This window comes from Artemia franciscana, chromosome 16 (genome assembly GCF_032884065.1).
Source record: "Artemia franciscana chromosome 16, ASM3288406v1, whole genome shotgun sequence".
Taxonomy (NCBI): domain Eukaryota; kingdom Metazoa; phylum Arthropoda; class Branchiopoda; order Anostraca; family Artemiidae; genus Artemia; species Artemia franciscana.
Genome location: NC_088878.1, coordinates 28998497 through 29020923, shown reverse-complemented (window position 1 = coordinate 29020923; position 22427 = coordinate 28998497). Strand labels below are relative to the sequence as shown.

The 22427-nt window shown below is 34.0% G+C and overlaps 1 protein-coding gene across 5 annotated transcripts in view; it reads right to left on the bottom strand.

Moving 5' to 3' along the window:
* Positions 1-476: 476 nt before the first annotated feature.
* The window catches only part of LOC136037314 (probable peptidyl-tRNA hydrolase 2), a 104607-nt gene continuing 82656 nt past the window's right edge, over positions 477-22427 (bottom strand). For all 5 annotated transcript variants that reach the window (XM_065719981.1, XM_065719983.1, XM_065719984.1 and 2 more), the window contains 2 exons: positions 2750-2835; positions 477-681 (listed from right to left, as the gene is read on the bottom strand). In XM_065719981.1, the coding sequence (XP_065576053.1) occupies positions 480-681; positions 2750-2835 (288 nt within the window). In that variant the 3' untranslated portion in view covers positions 477-479. The remainder of the gene's footprint in view (positions 682-2749; positions 2836-22427) is intronic.

Here is a 22427-nt window from a genome sequence, read left to right as displayed (position 1 = left end):
ACTAAATATGATGGCAAACCCAATTCGGTCAATCGAACTGGCCTAAAACTTGACCGAACTCCCAGTTCGGTCAACCGAACTGGCCTAAATATTCTCAGACTACTTACTCGTCGAATTTACAGTTAGTTTATACGTAGGTTACGTTCAAACACAGAACATATTTAAAAAAGAATACACACATGTAATTATAGAAGTTTTAATTTTCCAGTGACTTTGTTTACAGATTCCTCACAACCAAAAATTGACAGAACAGTTTTAGATCCAGAAGGGATCTGCGTAAATCCAGCATCTTCAACTAAATATGATGGCAAACCCAATTCGGTCAATCGAACTGGCCTAAAACTTGACCGAACTCCCAGTTCGGTCAACCGAACTGGCCTAAATATTCTCAGACTACTTACTCGTCGAATTTACAGTTAGTTTATACGTAGGTTACGTTCAAACACAGAACATATTTAAAAAAGAATACACACATGTAATTACAGAAGTTTTAATTTTCCTGTTACTTTGTTTACAGATTCCTCACTACCAAAAATTGACAGAACAGTTTTAGATCCAGAAGGGATCTGCGTAAATCCAGCATCTTCAACTAAATATGATGGCAAACCCAATTCTGTGGCTGCAGCTTGAAGGCTTATGAGTTTTTCTTCATTTTCAGCTCGTAAAGCAATTTTCTTTTCACTACCAAAGAAAAAAACAAAATTACAACTTTTTTGACAGGTGCGTTAAAACAGTTAATCTGCGATACAATATGACGATGGCAGGTGATTTATGTAAAGTTGTAGATGCAAACGTTCAGAGTAAACTGACATGGCCTGGCTCCCACCTCAAGTTTATAAATATGATTTCCGTAATTTTCGTCTACTTTTTGTGTCTTTTCACTATATTTAAGATTTCTGTCCCGTTAAAAAAAAACAAAGAAAAACGTTCCTGTATCTTCAATTGAATATGGCGGCATTCCGTCTGTGATGGTTGTAAAATTAAGATTTGAAAGTGTCATTTTAAACTCAGCTTATAAAGTAGTTCTCTTTAAAACACACACAAAAAAACTTTAGACAATAATAACTTCCAAAAGACCAGTTGAAATTATCACTTCATGATTAAATTTGGCAGTGGCTTTTGTAACGTAAACGTTCGGGTGTGCTTACAGAATATAGAACACAGGAATTGCTCCCACCCCAGAATGTCATAATTTTTAATAGTTTCTCATAATTTTAAAAAATTCAATATTGTTTTACTTTAAAGTCTGGCTTACTGAACATTATGACAAATCCGACTGTGCAATAACAACTTTGAAGATTTTGAAATTTATCTGTTATCGTTGAATCCGATCCTGATCGGATTCAACGATCAGGATCGGATTATCCTGATTGATCGAGCTCCAGATTTGGCTTCACCTCAGAAGAATTGAAGAAGCGCGATTCTAGGCACCTTATTATCTTCTTTCATAAAGTGTTATCAAATTATTTCAAGCTTTCTTTCATTGAATAGAAATTGAATTCTTTCTTTCATTGAAATTTTTCAAAGTTCAAATGGGCTATTCTAAGAGTTGTTAATCAAGGGAAGTATAATAGACGTGCACTGGATAGGCTATATGCTACATTCTGTGATCATTCTGTCCTTTTTGATGTTAATCAGATTCGGACTTTTTATTTAAGATATTGTAAATTTTACTTTATCTCCCCCCTGGGTATAGCATTGGTAAGATAATTCGTAAGTTTGATGTCCCTGATATAAGTGCAAAGTCGGCCTTCCTGCATGGAAGGTTGTCGGAATCAGATTTTTATCGCTTATCGCCTCATCATCCTTTGGTCCGTCTGTTCGGTTAATCTCATTGTAGCGTAATATTTTTTCTATTTGTAGTGTATTTTATTTGCAATGTATTTCTTTTTCTTTTTTTTGTGTTACTCCACAAGTGCCAATACTTGTTATGATGTGGGTTATAAATAAATTATTATTATTGTAGCCCTAGAAGGTGGGATTAGACTACATTTTTTTTTACAGCTTATTGTTTGATATATTGTCGTTCAAGCTAGTGCTTTAAAATAAAAAAAAAACAAAGCACACTTACAAAAAACAAAAACAAAAAAAAAAAAAAAAAAAAAAAAAACAAAGCAAAACCCAAAAATTTATTATGATATTAGTTTGAGTAAAACTGAAATTCTTTTTCTTCGGGACAAAACTGGAGGGATTGAATGTTTTTTGTAACAATTCCAAGAACATAGGTGTCGGAAGAACATATTTTATAGAACATATTTTAGTCTTCTATCATTTACAAGGATCTCTTATATAAGCTCTACAAGTTAAGGCAAAACTAAATGATCAATTCTAAATGGTTTGGTCAGACAAACTAAAAAAAAGTTTATAATGGAAGAGATAGTAAAATCTTTAAGGTAACCTAACTGTCTTAACGAAGGTAAAACGGTTTTATTATATGCTAAAGCTCTCTTGAAACAACTTAATAAACTGAAAATGGTAATTAAACACAGAATCATAATGGTAATTAATAAATAAACGTAGAAAACACCACTGGGACTCAGCAACAAATATTTGGTTGGTGTCAATTGGAGGGGAAAACTCTGTAAACTATTTTGGTGATATTTTCATTGGAAAATGCATTTTTTAGTACTTTCTTTGGCAAAAGCGACAAATATACACCTTCCTAGATTTTTCAGACACATTTTGCCTCCCCGCCCAATTTTCTGGAATTCCTATACGTTACCCATACTGTTCCCACAAAGCAACTTACCCATACTGTTCCCACAAAGCTAAGGACTCATGATGTTTTGCAGTGGATATAAGCTCTCGGTATATACCTAATGTAGCATGTCCAGCCTAAAAATAAATAATAATTGATTTAATCAAATCAGTCTAGAATCAAAGTTTATTAGAATCAAAGTTTATTAGCCTAAAGATTGTATGTTATGCATTCGCACTTACACAAAAGCGACAAATATACAAAGGATGCTAAATAAAACAAGCGTAAAAATTGTCCAGTTCTTTTTCCATTAAAGAGAGAGATTGAGAAATTTGCCAATGTATTTCAATTAGAATTATATTTTAATTATATTCTAGGTTGCCTAATCTAATTCGCTGCAGCTTTAAAAGAGAGTGGGAGAGAAACAGAGAGAAAAGAAAAATACAAAGAGAGAAAAAAGATTGATTTGAACAAAAAGAGAGAGAGAGAGAGAGAGAGAGAGAGAGAGAGAGAGAGAGAGAGAGAGAGAGAGAGAGAGAAGTGCCTGAAACTCTGAAAATAAAAGAAGAAAGAAACTATTACTGAGTGGAAACTTAAAAAATGGCCTATATTTTCTTGAATGTTCGTAACATTCATGAAACGTACATGAAAGCCTCGCTGTCTAATTTGTCTGCATATTTCAGCCATATTTTAGCCATGTGTCTACAAGGCAATTTGTTTTAATTTAGTAGAAGTTTTGAGCTGCTCGATATATATATTTATATATATATATATATTTATATATTTATATATATATATATATATATATATATATATATATATATATATATATATATATATATATGTATATATATAAATATATATATATATATATATATATAAATATATATATATATATATATATATAAGTATATATATATATATATATATATATATATATATATATATATATATATATATATATATATATATATATATATATATATATATATATATATATATAAATAAGTTGTCTGTCTGTGGATCAGGTGACGTCATGTTTCTGTGTCGGCTGACGTCATGAAATTAGTTGTCGTCATTTTTGTTATGACGATGCTTAGTATATTGTAAAACACATTAATTTGGTTAATAATATACCATTTAAAACACCAAAATGAACATGCTGGAGTAGTCACTCGGTGAGAGAGGGTGTCAGAACGGAGAATGAAGGTCCCAGGTTCAAATCCTGGTCAGGCTAAAAAAGGTAAAAAACTAAAAACTAAATAAAACTGAAAAAAACTAAAAAGGGTAAAAAACTAAAAAAAAACTAAAAAAAGGTAATAAAAAAACTAAAAACTAAAAAAAACTAAAAAAAGGAAAAAACTGAAAAATAGAAGAGAAAAAGAAAACTAATAAAATTAAGAATAAAAATAAAAAAAGATAAAAACTAAAAAAAAGTAAAAAGAAAAAACGAAAAAAACTAAAAAAGCTAAAAAAAAACCAATAAAAAACTAAAAAGAAGAAAAGGAAAAAAACTAAAAAAAATTTTCATCTAAAAAACTAAAAAAAACTAAAAAAGGTAAGAACTAAAAAAGAAAAAAATAAATGACGACACTCAAAGAGAAAGGGACCGGGACAAAAGGAATGTTCGATTAGCAATCAACAAAGCACCGGGACACAGGGAGTATAAATGACGACCAGGACATAAGTAAAAAAAAAAAAACTAAAAAGAAGGTAAAAACTACAAAAAAACTAAAAAGAAAAAATAAACTAAAAAGAAAAAAAAACTAAAAACTAATAAAAAAACTAAAAAATCTAAAAATCTAAATAAACTAAAAAGGAAAAAAATAAAAAAGGAAAAAAATAAAGGAGAAAAACAAAACTAAAAAACGAATGTATATACAGACCGGGACACCGGGATACAAATGACGACCGGGACACAGGGAATATAAATGACCATACATAAGCCATAATGACCAGGACATAAGTAAAAAATATAAATGACGACCGGGACACAGGGACACAACTACAACGGGGACGCCGGGGGGCACAGGGGGATATAAATGACGACCGGGACAGGGAATGGTCGATTAGCAATCACCATCAACAAAGCTCCAGAGCAATCATTAGAATCATGAGGTATAGATCTGAATACGGATTGTTTTCCCATGGACCATTATATGTTGCATGTTCAAGAGTCGGTAAACCTGACAATCTATTTATATGCACAGACAATGGGACAGCAAAGAATGTTGTATATTCGCAAGTTTTACGTAGTTAAAAACATATATATAATATATCTATCTATATTCACAGGTGGGACATAGGGACACAACTACAATGGCGCGTAACTAATATGGCGCGTAACGACTTACGCGCGCGGAGGGGCTTGGGGGGGGGGGCGAAGCGCCCCCACCAACTAGGTGTTGGAGTGGCGCGAAGCGCCACCCCAAAAGCTAGTCTATATATATAAAAATAAGTTGTCTGTCCGTTACGCCAGATTATATCTTCTATATATATAAAAGAAAACAAACTAGAATGTAAAAACTGGAAATTGCATAAATATTTCGAAATATTTTGACAATAGATTAAAGTAATTCGAAAAAGAAAAATGGTAAAAAACTAAAAAAAAACTAAGAGAAAAAACTAAAAAAAAATAATTAAAAATTAAAAAAATTAAAAAAAGAAAAAACCTAAAAAGAAAAAACGTAAAAAAATAAAAAAGATAAAAAACTAAAAAAAAACTAAAAAAGCTAAAAACTAAAAAAAGAAAAAACTAAAAAAAAACTGGGAATTGCACAAATATTTCAATATATTTTGACAATAGATTAAAGTAATTCGAAAACCTTAAAACAGATACCCAAAAAATTTGAGGTTTAATTTAAATTGTTGGAGCTTTAGATGCTTGGCACGTAAAGATTTTTCCAAGTGTCAATGTTAGAATGAACATTGAGAAATTGAAGAAAACAAATCAATAAAAAGAAGAAACTAAAAAAAGAAAAAACTAAAAAGAAAAAAAACTAAAGAAGAAACTGTATTTATATATATAAAAATCTATATCTATATATATAAAAATAAGTTGTCTGTCTGTCTGTCTGTGGATCAGGTGACGTCATGTTTCTGTGTCGGCTGACGTCATGAAATTAGTTGTCGTCATTTTTGCTATGACGGTGACGTCATTAAAGATATTTAAGACATATATGTTCACGTAGAAATCTATTAATGTTTAAGTTTAAAATGACTGATGAACTTACAATGGCAAAAGCCGATGAAGATGCTCAAAGAGTCTATGCCAAAAAACTTGCTGCTGATAGAGAAAGTCAGAAAAGAAAGCGTGCCGAGGAATCAAAAGAACAGCAAGGAAACAGGCTTGAGGCTAAAGAACGCAAAACCGCGCAGTTAGATGAAGATCCACCTGGACAGCGAGAGTCAAAACATATCAAAACTGAAAATGATAGCGATGATGATTGGGTTTGGGATTTTGACTTGGATAAGGTCATCAATGCCTACCAGATTTTAGTTAAAAAAAAACAAAGGTTCGGCGATATGTATTTCATAGTGAAGCTGAAAAATAAAGAAGAAAAAGAAAACTGAAAAAAGAAAAAATGTAAAAAACATGACGACCGGGACACAGGGAATATAAATGACGACCAGGACACGCTGAAAAATAAAGAAGAAAAAGAAAACTGAAAAAAGAAAAAATGTAAAAAACTAAAAAATACTAAAAAGAAAAAACACTCAAAGAGAAATTACAGACCGGGACAGAGGGAATATAAATAACGACCGGGACACTCAAAGAGAAATTACAGACTGGGATACCGGGACACAAATGACGACCGGGACACAGGGAATATAAATGACGACCAGGACACAGGTATTTAAGAATATCGTTCAAAGACAAATTTTTAATTGTAAGAAGACCGTTGAAAGAGAAATTTCTAATTGTAAAATGACTGAAGAACCTACAATGGCAACACCCGAGGAAGCTGCTCAAAACGAATGTATTCAAGCCGAAGTAGCTGAGTTGGTAAAGCGTTATGTTTCAGGTTCTAGGTCCGAGAGGCTCCAGGTTTGAACCTTGGCTTTAGCATTAATACAAAAGAAGAAAAAAACTAAAAAAGGTAAAAACTACAAAAAAACTAAAAAGAAAATATATATATATATATATATATATATATATATATATACTAGCTGTTGGGGTGGCGCTTCGCGCCACCCCAACACCTAGTTGGTGGGGGCGCTTCGCGCCCCCCCCAAGCCCCCCCGCGCGCGTAAGTCGTTACGCGCCATAATAGTTACGCGCCATTGTAGTTGTGTCCCTATGTCCCACCTGTGAATATAGATAGATATATATATATGGTTTTAACTACGTAAAACTTGCGAATATACAACATTCTTTGCTGTCCCATTGTCTTTGCATATAAATAGATTGTCAGGTTTACCGACTCTTGAACATGCAACATATAATGGTCCATGGGAAAACAATCTGTATTCAGATCTATACCTCATGATTCTAATGATTGCCCTTGAGCTTTGTTGATGGTGATTGCTAATCGACCATTCCCTGTCCCGGTGTCCCGGTCGTCATTTACATCCCCCTGTTTCCCCCGGTGTCCCCGTTGTAGTTGTGTCCCTGTGTCCCGGTCGTCATTTATATTCCCTGTGTCCCGGGTCCCGGTCGTCATTTGTATCCCGGTGTCCCGGTCTGTATATACATTCGTTTTTTAGTTTTGTTTTTCTCCTTTATTTTTTTCCTTTTTTTTTTCTTTTTTAGCTTATTTAGATTTTTAGATTTTTTAGTTTTTTTATTAGTTTTTAGTTTTTTTTTCTTTTTAGTTTTTTTGTCCCGGTCGTCATTTATATCCCCCTGTTTCCCCCGGTGTCCCCGTTGTAGTTGTGTCCCTGTGTCCCGGTCGTCATTTATATTCCCTGTGTCCCGGTCGTCATTTGTATCCCGGTGTACCGGAGTTGTGTCCCTGTGTCCCGGTCGTCATTTATATTCCCTGTGTCCCGGGTCCCGGTCGTCATTTGTATCCCGGTGTCCCGGTCTGTATATACATTCGTTTTTTAGTTTTGTTTTTCTCCTTTATTTTTTTCCTTTTTTTTTCTTTTTTAGCTTATTTAGATTTTTAGATTTTTTAGTTTTTTTATTAGTTTTTAGTTTTTTTTTCTTTTTAGTTTTTTTGTCCCGGTCGTCATTTATATCCCCCTGTTTCCCCCGGGTCGTCATTTATACTCCCTGTGTCCCGGTGCTTTGTTGATTGCTAATCGAACATTCCTTTTGTCCTGGTCGCTTTCTCTTTGAGTGTCGTCATTTATTTTTTTCTTTTTTAGTTCTTTTAGTTTTTACCTTTTTTAGTTTTTTTTAGTTTTTAGTTTTTTTAGTTTTTTACCTTTTTTTAGTTTTTTTAGTTTTTTTTAGTTTTTTAGCTTTTTTATTTTTTTTATTAGTTTTTAGTTTTTTTGTAGTTTTTGCCTTTTTTTTAGTTTTTTTAGTTTTTTAGCTTTTTTATTAGTTTTTAGTTTTTTTTGTAGTTTTTGCCTTTTTTTAGTTTTTTTAGTTTTTTAGCTTTTTTATTTTTTTTATTAGTTTTTAGTTTTTTTTGTAGTTTTTGCCTTTTTTTTCTCTTTGAGTGTCGTCATTTATTAGTTTTTTTCCTTTTTTTTTTAGTTTTTTATTGGTTTTTACCTTTATTTTAGCTTATTTTTCAGTTTTTTCCTTTTTTTTAATTTTTTTTATTTTTTATTTTTTTTAGTTTTTTACCTTTTTTTAGTTTTTTTAGTTTTTTAGCTTTTTTACTTTTTTTATTAGTTTTTAGTTTTTTTTGTAGTTTTTGCCTTTTTTTAGTTTTTTCAGTTTTTTTTTTAGTTTTTTATTGGTTTTTACCTTTATAGTTTTTTTAGTTTTTTAGCTTTTTTATTTTTTTTATTAGTTTTTAGTTTTTTTTGTAGTTTTTGCCTTTTTTTAGTTTTTTCAGTTTTGACGTCACCTGATCCAGTTTTTTCAGGTGACGTCACCTGACACATCCATCCACACATCCATCCACACATCCATCCACAGACAACTTATTTTTATATATATAGATATATATATAAATATATATATATATATATATATATATATATATATATATCTATATATATAAAAATAAGTTGTCTGTGGATCTGTGGATCGTGGATCAGGTGACGTCACCTGAAAAAACTGGATCAGGTGACGTCAAAACTGAAAAAACTAAAAAAAGGCAAAAACTACAAAAAAAAACTAAAAACTAATAAAAAAAATAAAAAAGCTAAAAAACTAAAAAAACTGAAAAAAGGCAAAAACTACAAAAAAAACTAAAAACTAATAAAAAAAGCTAAAAAACTAAAAAAACTAAAAAAAGGCAAAAACTACAAAAAAAACTAAAAACTAATAAAAAAATAAAAAGCTAAAAAACTAAAAAAACTAAAAAAAGGTAAAAAACTAAAAAAACTAAAAACTAAAAAAAACTAAAAAAAAAAAACTGAAAAATAAGCTAAAATAAAGGTAAAAACCAATAAAAAAACTAAAAAAACTGAAAAAACTAAAAAAAGGCAAAAACTACAAAAAAAACTAAAAACTAATAAAAAAAGTAAAAAAGCTAAAAAACTAAAAAAACTAAAAAAACTAAAAAAAGGTAAAAAACTAAAAAAAATAAAAAATAAAAAAAAACTAAAAAAAGGAAAAAACTGAAAAATAAGCTAAAATAAAGGTAAAAACCAATAAAAAACTAAAAAGAAAAAAAGGAAAAAACTAAAAAAAATTTTCATCTAAAAAACTAAAAAAAACTAAAAAAGGTAAAAACTAAAAGAACTAAAAAAGAAAAAAATAAATGACGACACTCAAAGAGAAAGCGACCAGGACAAAAGGAATGTTCGATTAGCAATCAACAAAGCACCGGGACACAGGGAGTATAAATGACGACCAGGACATAAGTAAAAAAAAAACTAACAAAACTAAAAAGAAGGTAAAAACTACAAAAAAACTAAAAAGAAAAAAAAACTAAAAACTAATAAAAGAACTAAAAAATCTAAAAATCTAAATAAACTAAAAAAGAAAAAAAAAGGAAAAAAATAAAGGAGAAAAATAAAACTTAAAAAAAGGCAAAAACTACAAAAAAAACTAAAAACTAATAAAAAAAAGTAAAAAAGCTAAAAAACTAAAAAAACTAAAAAAACTAAAAAAGGTAAAAAACTAAAAAAAATAAAAAATAAAAAAAAACTAAAAAAAGGAAAAAACTGAAAAATAAGCTAAAATAAAGGTAAAAACCAATAAAAAACTAAAAAGAAAAAAAGGACAAAAGGAATGTTCGATTAGCAATCAACAAAGCACCGGGACACAGGGAGTATAAATGACGACCAGGACATAAGTAAAAAAAAAACTAACAAAACTAAAAAGAAGGTAAAAACTACAAAAAAACTAAAAAGAAAAAAAAAACTAAAAACTAATAAAAAAAACTAAAAAATCTAAAAATCTAAATAAACTAAAAAAGAAAAAAAAAGGAAAAAAATAAAGGAGAAAAACAAAACTAAAAAACGAATGTATATACAGACCGGGACACCGGGATACAAATGACGACCGGGACACAGGGAATATAAATGACGACCGTGACACAGGGACACAACTACAACGGGGACACCGGGGGAAACAGGGGGATATAAATGACGACCGGGACACCGGGACAGGGAATGGTCGATTAGCAATCACCATCAACAAAGCTCAAGGGCAATCATTAGAATCATGAGGTATAGATCTGAATACAGATTGTTTTCCCATGGACCATTATATGTTGCATGTTCAAGAGTCGGTAAACCTGACAATCTATTTATATGCAAAGACAATGGGACAGCAAAGAATGTTGTATATTCGCAAGTTTTACGTAGTTAAAACCATATATATATATATATATATATATATATATATATATATATATATATATATATATATATATATATATATATATATATATATATATATATATATATATCTATATTCACAGGTGGGACATAGGGACACAACTACAATGGCGCGTAACGACTTACGCGCGCAGGGGGGCTTGGGGGGGGCGCGAAGCGCCCCCACCAACTAGGTGCTGGGGTGGCGCGAAGCGCCACCCCAACAGCTAGTATATATATAAAAATAAGTTGTCTGTCTGTGGATCTGTGGATCAGGTGACGTCATGTTTCTGTGTCGGTTGACGTCATGAAATTAGTTGTCGTCATTTTTGCTATGACGGTGACGTCATTAATGGTATTTAAGACATGCGTTCACGGAAAAATGTTTAATTGTAAAATGACTGAAGAACCTACAATGGCAACAGCCGAGGAAGCTGCTCAAAGAGTCTATGCCAAAAAACTTGCTGCTGATAGAGAAAGTAAGAAAAGAAAGCGTGCCGAGGAATCACAAGAACAGCAAGAAAACAGGCTTGCGGCTAAAGAACGCAAAACCGCGCAGTTAGATGAAAATCCACCTGGAAAGCAAGAGTCAAAACATATCAAAACTGAAAATGATAGCTATGATGATTGGGTTTAGGATTTTGACTTGGATAAGGTCATCAATGCCTACCAGATTTAAGTTAAAAAACAAAGGTTCAGCGATATGTACTTCATAGTGACGCTGAAAAATAAAGAAGAAAAAAAAAACTGAAAAAATGTAAAAAACTAAAAAAAAACTAAAAAGAAAAAACACCCAAAGATAAATTACAGACCGGGACACAAATGACGACCGACACAGAGGGAATATAAATGACGACCAGGAACCTCAAAGAAAAATTACAGACTGGGACACACGGACACAAATCACGACCGGGAATATAAATGACGACCGGGACGCAGGGACACAACTACAACGGGGACGCCGGGGGCACAGGCGGGATATATAATTGACGACTGAGACACAGGGATTGTTTGAATAGAAATTACAGACCAGGACACCGGGACACAAATGACGACCGGGACACTGGGACACAGGGAATATAAATGACGACCGGGACACTCAAAGAGAAAATACAAACTGGGACACCAGGACACAAATGACGACCGGGACACAGGGAATATAAATGCTATTTATATGCACAGACAATGGGACAGCGAAGAATGTTGTATATTCGCATGTTTTACGTAGTTAAAAATATATATTTATATCTATCTCTATTCACAGGTGGGACACAGGGACACAGCTACAATGGCGCGTAACGACTTACGCGCGCGAGGGGGCTTGGGGGGCACGAAGCGCCCCACCAACTAGGTGTTGGGGTGGCGCGAAGCGCCACCCCAACAGCTAGTATATATATATATATACTAGCTGTTGGGGTGGCGCTTCGCGCCACCCCAACACCTAGTTGGTGGGGGCGCTTCGCGCCCCCCCCCCCCAGCGCCACCCCAACAGCTAGTATATATATATCATGAAAAGAGAAATCACCAATGCTACAGCACAAAAAAAAAAAAAAAAAAAAAAAAAAAAAAAAAAAAAAAAAAAAAAAAAAAAAAAAAAAAAAAAAAAAAAAAAAAAAAAAAAAAAAAAAAAAAAAAAAAAAAAAAAAAAAAAAAAAAAAAAAAAGGAGACAGAAGGAGAAAAGGAAGACTGTTTTCCTAAATTAGTGATTAATATAGACCAGCACTTGAATGAGGCCTTAACCCTACTCATCCATACAATCACATAATATATACTAGCTGTTGGGGTGGCGCTTCGCGCCACCCCAACACCTAGTTGGTGGGGGCGCTTCGCGCCCCCCCCCCAAGCCCCCCCGCGCGCGTAAGTCGTTACGCGCCATAATAGTTACGCGCCATTGTAGTTGTGTCCCTATGTCCCACCTGTGAATATAGATAGATATATATATATGGTTTTAACTACGTAAAACTTGCGAATATACAACATTCTTTGCTGTCCCATTGTCTTTGCATATAAATAGATTGTCAGGTTTACCGACTCTTGAACATGCAACATATAATGGTCCATGGGAAAACAATCTGTATTCAGATCTATACCTCATGATTCTAATGATTGCCCTTGAGCTTTGTTGATGGTGATTGCTAATCGACCATTCCCTGTCCCGGTGTCCCGGTCGTCATTTACATCCCCCTGTTTCCCCCGGTGTCCCCGTTGTAGTTGTGTCCCTGTGTCCCGGTCGTCATTTATATTCCCTGTGTCCCGGGTCCCGGTCGTCATTTGTATCCCGGTGTCCCGGTCTGTATATACATTCGTTTTTTAGTTTTGTTTTTCTCCTTTATTTTTTTCCTTTTTTTTTCTTTTTTAGCTTATTTAGATTTTTAGATTTTTTAGTTTTTTTATTAGTTTTTAGTTTTTTTTTCTTTTTAGTTTTTTTGTCCCGGTCGTCATTTATATCCCCCTGTTTCCCCCGGTGTCCCCGTTGTAGTTGTGTCCCTGTGTCCCGGTCGTCATTTATATTCCCTGTGTCCCGGTCGTCATTTGTATCCCGGTGTACCGGTCTGTATATACATTCGTTTTTTAGTTTTGTTTTTCTCCTTTATTTTTTTCCTTTTTTTTTCTTTTTTAGTTTATTTAGATTTTTAGATTTTTTAGTTTTGTCCTGGTCGTCATTTATACTCCCTGTGTCCCGGTGCTTTGTTGATTGCTAATCGAACATTCCTTTTGTCCTGGTCGCTTTCTCTTTGAGTGTCGTCATTTATTTTTTTCTTTTTTAGTTCTTTTAGTTTTTACCTTTTTTAGTTTTTTTTTAGTTTTTAGTTTTTTTAGTTTTTTACCTTTTTTTAGTTTTTTTAGTTTTTTTAGTTTTTTAGCTTTTTTATTTTTTTTATTAGTTTTTAGTTTTTTTGTAGTTTTTGCCTTTTTTTTATTTTTTTTAGTTTTTTAGCTTTTTTATTAGTTTTTAGTTTTTTTTGTAGTTTTTGCCTTTTTTAGTTTTTTTAGTTTTTTAGCTTTTTTATTTTTTTTATTAGTTTTTAGTTTTTTTTGTAGTTTTTGCCTTTTTTTTCTCTTTGAGTGTCGTCATTTATTAGTTTTTTTCCTTTTTTTTTAGTTTTTATTGGTTTTTACCTTTATTTTAGCTTATTTTTCAGTTTTTTCCTTTTTTTTAGTTTTTTTTTATTTTTTATTTTTTTTAGTTTTTTACCTTTTTTTAGTTTTTTTAGTTTTTTTAGTTTTTTAGCTTTTTTACTTTTTTTTATTAGTTTTTAGTTTTTTTTTGTAGTTTTTGCCTTTTTAGTTTTTTATTGGTTTTTACCTTTATAGTTTTTTTAGTTTTTTAGCTTTTTTATTTTTTTTATTAGTTTTTAGTTTTTTTTGTAGTTTTTGCCTTTTTTAGTTTTTTCAGTTTTGACGTCACCTGATCCAGTTTTTTCAGGTGACGTCACCTGACACATCCATCCACACATCCACAGACAGACAGACAACTTATTTTTATATATATAGATATATATATATATATATATATATATATATATATATATATATATATATATATATATATATATATGTAACTCGCCGCGTCCCCCGCCAGTCCTAACGGTCGGTGACAAACCAGCTGAGATTGCTGAGGAATTTACATACCTTAGCTCTATCCTCTCAAATGACAGATCAATCCTTAAACATCTAATGCACCGAATTGCCAAAGCCTCAGCAGTAGTGGGAAGACTAAGTGCCCTTTGGAGGAAACCTTCTATCAGCCGTAGGACCGAGATGCGCATATACAATGCTTTGGTGGGATCTGTGCTTCTTTACGGAACCGAAACCTGGCCAGCCACTCAGTCTGTGCTTAGCACCGTAAATATAGCTCAAACAAAGCATCTTCGCCGCATTGAAGGGCTACGCTGGCACGATTTTGTTAGCAACGAGAACCTCCTGGCGTTAACTGCTCAAACGCCCTTCTCAGTCCAACTCACCCAACGAACACTACGCTGGTACAGACATCTCCTTCGCATGCCCCCCGACACTCCCGCACGAACGATTTTTGACTTTGATCCCGTGCTGCACGATGGGAAACGCCCAAGAGGTCGTCCCCCAACCAGAGGGAAGGACACGACAGGTGCCTTCTTAATCAAGGCAAATATTCGGGAGGATGTCCACATCCTTGCAAGAGACCGGTCCAAATGGAGGTACCATGTAGCATCACTCTCGACGCCGGAAGCATTTCGGCAGGAGCATTAAGTCAAGTAAGTCAAGTCTATATATATATATATATATATATATATATATATATATATATATATATATATATATATATATATATCATATATATATATATATATATATCATGACGACGATATATATATATAAGGTAAAGGATAAGGTAAAGGATACGGCATTAGACTTTACAGTCCCTACCGGCGGTGCTGATCTCCGTTTCTTGGCCCTTCAGCCAGGAAGTGCAATGGGGGGTTGGGGGCCAGCCATCCTGTGCTTTCACACACCCTTCCTGTTTACCTTCCCCAGATTTCTCCAGGTACCCATTTAGAGCTGGGTCGACTCTGGCTAAGCTTACAGAGTCACGCCACTGACCCCCGTCCCAACTGAAGAATTGGGTACACCGGGATTCGAACCCGTGTCCTCTCAGACAAAGGATCCCGAATCCAGCGCACCAACCAACTCGGCCAGGACGGCTTTATTTATATTATATATATTTATATATATATATACTTTATATATATATATATATATATATATATATATATATATATATATATATATATATATATATATATATATATATATATATATATATATATATATATATATATATATATATATATATATATATATATAAAAATACTAGCTGTTGGGGTGGCGCGAAGCCACCCCAACAGCTAGTATAACACGTAGTACCAACACCTAGTTGGTGCCCTCCCCCCGCGCGCGTAAGTCGTTACGGGCCATATTACTTACGCGCCATTGTAGTTGTGTCCCTGTGTCCCACCTGTGAATATAGATAGATATATATATATATATATATTTTTAACTACGTAAAACTTGCAAATATACAACATTCTTGGCTGTCCCATTGTCTGTGCATATAAATAGATTGTCAGGTTTACAATGATTGCCCTTGAGCTTTGTTGATGGTGATTGCTAATTGAACATTCCCTGTGTCCCCGTCGTCATTTATATATCCCCCGTGCCTCCCGGCGTCCCCGTTGTAGTAGTTTCCCTGTGTCCCGGTTGTCATTTGTGTCCCAGTTTGTAATTTCTCTTTGAGTGTCTCGGTCGTCATTTATATTCCCTCTGTCCCGGTGTCCCGGTCGTCATTTGTGTCCCGGTCTGTATATACATTCGTATTATACATAACGACATGACATGATGACATGTCCCGGTCGTCATTTATATTCCCTGTGTCCCGGTCGTCATTTTGTCCCGGTGTCCCAGTCTGTAATTTCTCTTTGAGTGTCCCGGTCGTCGTTTATATTCCCTCTGTCCCGGTGTCCAGGTCGTCATTTGTGTCCCGGTGTCCCGGTCTGTATATACATTCGTTTTTGAATTGGTATTTTTTTTTAGTTTTTTACCTTTTTTTAGTTTTTTTAGTCATACCTCATGATTCTAATGATTGCCCTTGAGCTTTGTTGATGGTGATTGCTAATCAAACATTCCCTGTGTCCCCGTCGTCATTTATATATCCCCCTGTGCCCCCCCCCCCGGCGTCCCCGTTGTAGTTGTGTCCCTGTGTCCCGGTCGTCATTTATATTCCCTGTGTCCCGGTCGTCATTTGTATCCTGGTGTCTCGGTCTGTATATATATTCGTTTTTGAATTGGTACATGATGAAATAAATTTTTGTGTTTTTCCCCTTTTTTCTTTTTAGTTTTTTTTTTGGTTTTTACCTTTTTTTTATTTTTTTTTTCTTTTCTCTTTTTAATTTTTTTTGTGAAACAGCTTCCTTTTTGGAAGCTTTTTTTGAGCAGCTTTTTTTTTAGCAGCTTCCTTGGCTGTTACCATTGTAGGTTCTTCAGTCATTTTACAATTGAACATTTTTCCGTCCACGATCTTCTTACAATTAAACAACGAATGTATATACAGACCGGGACACCGGGACACAAATGACGACCGGGATACCGGGACAGAGGGAATATAAATGACGACCGGGACACTCAAAGAGAAATTACAGACTGGGACACCGGGACACAGGGAATATAAATGACGACCGGGACATGTCATCATGTCGTGTCGTTATGAAGTTAGTTGTCGTCATTGTTATGACGATGACATCATTAAAGGTATTTAAGAAAATCGTTCAAAGACAAATTTTTAATTGTAAGAAGATCGTGGACGGAAAAATGTTTAATTGTAAAATGACAGAAGAACCTACAATGGCAACAGCCGAGGAAGTTGCTAAAAAAAGCTGCTAAAAAAAAGCTTTCAAAAAGGAAGCTGCTGCACAAAAAAAAAAACTAAAAAGAAAAAGAAAAAAAATAAAAAAAATAAAAATAGGTAAAAACCAAAAAAAACTAAAAAGAAAAAAAGGCGAAAAACACAAAAATTTATTTCATCATATACTAATTCAAAAATGAATGTATATACAGACCGGGACACCGGGACACAAATGACGACCGGGACACAGGGACACAACTACAACGGGAACGCCGGGGGGAACAGGGGGATATATAAATGACGACGGGGACACAGGTAATGTTCGATTAGCAATCACCATCAACAAAGCTCAAGGGCAATCATTGTAAACCTGACAATCTATTTATATGCACAGATAATGGGACAGCCACCTTTTTTAGTTTTTTTTAGTTTTTTAGATGAAAATTTTTTTTAGTTTTTTTCCTTTTTAGTTTTTTATTGGTTTTTACCTTTTTTTTAGCTTTTTTCGTTTTTTTTCGTTTTTTCTTTTTACTTTTTTTTAGTTTTTATCTTTTTTATTTTTTTTTTATTTTTATTCTTAATTTTATTAGTTTTCTTTTTCTCTTCTATTTTTCAGTTTTTTCCTTTTTTTAGTTTTTTTTTTAGTTTTTTTAGTTTTTTACCTTTTTTTAGTTTTTTTTAGTTTTTTTTTAGTTTTTTAGCCTTTTTATTTTTTTATTAGTTTTTAGTTTTTTTGTAGTTTTTGCCTTTTTTTTTAGTTTTTTCAGTTTTTTTTTAGTTTTTAGTTTTTTACCTTTTTTAGCCTAGCCAGGATTTGAACCTGGGACCTTCATTCTCCGTTCTGACACCCTCTCTCACCGAGTGACTACTCCAGCATGTTCATTTTGGTGTTTTAAATGGTATATTATTAACCAAATTAATGTGTTTTACAATATACTAAGCATCGTCATAACAAAAATGACGACAACTAATTTCAGCCGACACAGAAACATGACGTCACCTGATCCACAGACAGACAGACAGACAACTTATTTTTATATATATAGATAGATATCAATATTCACAGGTGGGACAGAGGGACACAACTACAATGGCACGTAAATAATATGGCACGTAACGACTTACGCGCGCGGGGGGCGCAAAGCGCCCCCACCAACTAGGTGTTATATATGATAGCTAGTATATATATATCTATATATATAAAAATAAGTTGTCTGTGTGTGGATCTGTGGATGGATCAGGTGACGTCATGTTTGTTCGCATATGACGTCTGAATTATTTCACACTAATACAAAAGAAGAAAAAAACTAAAAAAGGTAAAAACTACAAAAAAAACTAAAAAGAAAAAAAAAACTAAAAAAGCTAAAAAACTAAAAAAAAACTAAAAAAAGGTAAAAATCTAATAACTAAAAAAAAACTAAAAAAATAAAAAAAGGCAAAAACTACAAAAAAAATAAAAACTAATAAAAAAACTAAAAAAGCTAAAAAACTAAAAAAACTAAAAAAAACTAAAAAAAAGGTAAAAAACTAAAAAAAACTAAAAACTAAAAAAGAAAAAAACTAAAAAAAAGGAAAAAACTGAAAAATAAAAGAGAAAAAGAAAACTAAAAAAATATGAATAAATATATATAAAAATAAGTTGTTTGTGGGTTATGTCTGTCTGTCTGTCTGTCGAGTGACGTCGTGTTTGTCCGCATATGACGTCTGAATTAAAAACTAAAAAAGAAAACTAAAAAAATATTAATAAATATAAAAAATATAAATATAAATATAATATAAATTAGCAATCAACAAAGCACGGAGACACAAATGACGACCGGGACACAGGGAGTATAAATGACGACCAGGACATAAGTAAAAAAAAAACTAAAAAAACTAAAAAAATGGTAAAAACTACAAAAAAAACTAAAAACTAATAAAAAAACTAAAAAATCTAAAAATCTAAATAAACTAAAAAAGAAAAAAAAGAAAAAAGGAAAAAAATAAAGGAGAAAAACAAAACTAAAAAACGAATGTATATACATACCGGGACACCGGTATACAAATGACGACCGGGACACAGGGAATATAAATGACGACCGGGACACAGGGACACAACTACAATGGGGACGCCGGGGGGCACAGGGGGATATAAATGACGACCGGGACACCGGGACACAAGGAATATAAATGACGCCCGGGACACTCAAAGAGAAATCACAGACTGAAACACCGGGACACAAATGACGACCGGGACACAGGGAATAAAAATGACGACCGGGACACAGGGACATAACTACAAAGGGGACGCCGGGGTGCACAGGGGGATATATAAATGACGATGGCGACTCAGGGAATGGTCGATTAGCAATCACCATCAACAAAGCTCAAGGGCAATCATTAGAATCATGAGGTATAGATCTGAATACGGATTGTTTTCCCATGGACCATTATATGTTGCATGTTCAAGAGTCGGTAAACCTGACAATCTATTTATATGCATAGACAATGGGGCAGCAAAGAATGTTGTATATTCGCAAGTTTTACGTAGTTAAAAACATATATATATATATATATATATATATATATATATATATATATATATATATATATATATATATATATCTATCTATATTCACAGGTGGGACATAGGGACACAACTACAATGGCGCGTAACTAATATGGCGCGTAACGACTTACGCGCGCGGGGTGGCTTGGGGGGGGGGCGCGAAGCGCCCCCACCAACTAGGTGTTGGGGTGGCGCGAAGCGCCACCCCAACAGCTAGTATCATATATATATAGATAGATACGTCAGTTGACAAACATGACGTCAGTCGACACACAAACCTGACGTCAGTAGACAGACACACAGACAAACAACTTATTTATATATATATATAGATGTCCAGGTCGTCATTTGTGTCCCGATATCCCGGTCTGTAATTTCGTCAGTCGACAAACATGACGTCAGTCGACACACAAACATGACGTCACTCGACAGACACACAGACAACTTATTTTTATATCTATACTAGCTGTAGGGGTGGCGCTTCGCGCCACCCCAACACCTAGTTGGTGGGGGCGCTTCGCGCCCCCAAGCCCCCCTGCACGCGTAAGTCGTTACGCGCCATATTAGTTACGCGACATTGTAGTTGTGTCCCTATGTCCAACCTGTGAATATATATATATATATATATATATATATATATATATATATAAAATATATATATATATATATTTAACTACGTAAAACTTGCGAATATACAACATTCTTTGCTGTCCCATTGTCTGTGCATATAAATAGATTGTCAGGTTTACCGCCTCTTGAACATGCAACATATAATGGTCCATGAGAAAACAATCCGTATTCAGATCTATACCTCATGATTCTAATGATTGCCCTTGAGCTTTGTTGATGGTGATTGCTAATCGACCATTCCCTGTGTCACCGTCGTCATTTATATATCCCCCTGTGCCCCCCAGCGTCCCCTTTGTAGTTGTGTCCCTGTCGTCATTTATATTCCCTGTGTCCCGGTCGTCATTTGTGTCCCGGTGTCCCAGTCTGTGATTTCTCTTTGAGTGTCCCGGGCGTCATTTATATTCCTTGTGTCCCGGTGTCCCGGTCGTCATTTATATCCCCCTGTGCCCCCGGCGTCCCCGTTGTAGTTGTGTCCCTGTGTCCCGGTCGTCATTTATATTCCCTGTGTCCCGGTCGTCATTTGTGTCCCGGTGCTTTGTTGATGATGATCGCTAATCGAACATTCCTTTTGTCCCGGTCGCTTTCTTTTTGAGTGTCGTCATTTATATTCCCTATGTGCCGGTGTCCCGGTCGTCATTTGTGTCCCGATGTCCCAGTCTGTAATTTCGTCAGTTGCATTCCTTTTGTCCCGGTCGCTTTCTTTTTGAGTGTCGTCATTTATATTCCCTATGTGCCGGTGTCCCGGTCGTCATTTGTGTCCCGATGTCCCAGTCTGTAATTTCGTCAGTTGAAAATATGACGTCAGTCAACACACAAACATGACGTCACCCGACAGACACACCAAAACGCACACAGACAACTTATTTATATATATATATATATATATATATATATATATATATATATATATATATATATATATATATATATATATATATATATATATATATAGATAGATAGATACATTAGTTGACAAACATGACGTCAGTCGACACACAAACATGACGTCAGTAGAGACACACACAGACAAACAACTTATTTATATATATATAGAAGAATAGCTGTTGGGGTGGCGCTTCGCGCCACCCCAACACCTAGTTGGTGGGGGCGCTTCACGCCCCCCCAAGCCCCCCCGCGCGCGTAAGTCGTTACGCGCCATATTAGTTACGTGCCATTGTAGTTGTGTCCCTGTGTCCCACCTGTGAATATCTATATATATAAAAATAAGTTGTCTGTCTGTGGATCAGGTGACGTCATGTTTCTGTGTCGACTGGCGTCATGAAGTTAGTTGTCGTCATTTTTGCTATGACGGTGACGTCATTAAAGATATTTAAGACATATATGTTCACGTAGAAATCTATTAATGTTTAAGTTTAAAATGACTGATGAACTTACAATGGCAAAAGCCGATGAAGATGCTCAAAGAGTCTATGCCAAAAAACTTGCTGCTGATAGAGAAAGTCAGAAAAGAAAGCGTGCCGAGGAATCAAAAGAACAGCAAGGAAAAAGGCTTGAGGCTAAAGAACACAAAACCGCGCAGTTAGATGAAGATCCACCTGGACAGCGAGAGTCAAAACATATCAAAACTGAAAATGATAGCGATGATGATTGGGTTTGGGATCTTGACTTGGATAAGGTCATCAATGCCTACCAGATTTTAGTTAAAAAAACAAAGGTTCGGCGATATGTATTTCATAGTGAAGCTGAAAAATAAAGAAGAAAAAGAAAACTGAAAAAAGAAAAATGTAAAAAACTAAAAAATACTAAAAAGAAAAAACACTCAAAGAGAAATTACAGACCGGGACACAAATGACGACCGGGAAAGAGGGAATATAAATAACGACCGGGACACTCAAGGAGAAATTACAGACTGGGATACCGGGACACAAATGACGACCGGGACACAGGCAATATAAATGACGACCAGGACACAGGTATTTAAGAATATCGTTCAAAGACAAATTTTTAATTGTAAGAAGACCGTTGAAAGAGAAATTTCTAATTGTAAAATGACTGAAGAACCTACAATGGCAACACCCGAGGAAGCTGCTCAAAACGAATGTATTCACGCCGAAGTAGCTGAGTTGGTAAAGCGTTATGAATCAGGTTCTAGGTCCGAGAGGCTCCAGGTTTGAACCTTGGCTTTAGCATTAATACAAAAGAAGAAAAAAACTAAAAAAGGTAAAAACTACAAAAAAACTAAAAAGAAAATATATATATGTATATTTATATATATCATCTTTTCCACAAAAATAATAATTTAGTGCTTCTGCTTAAA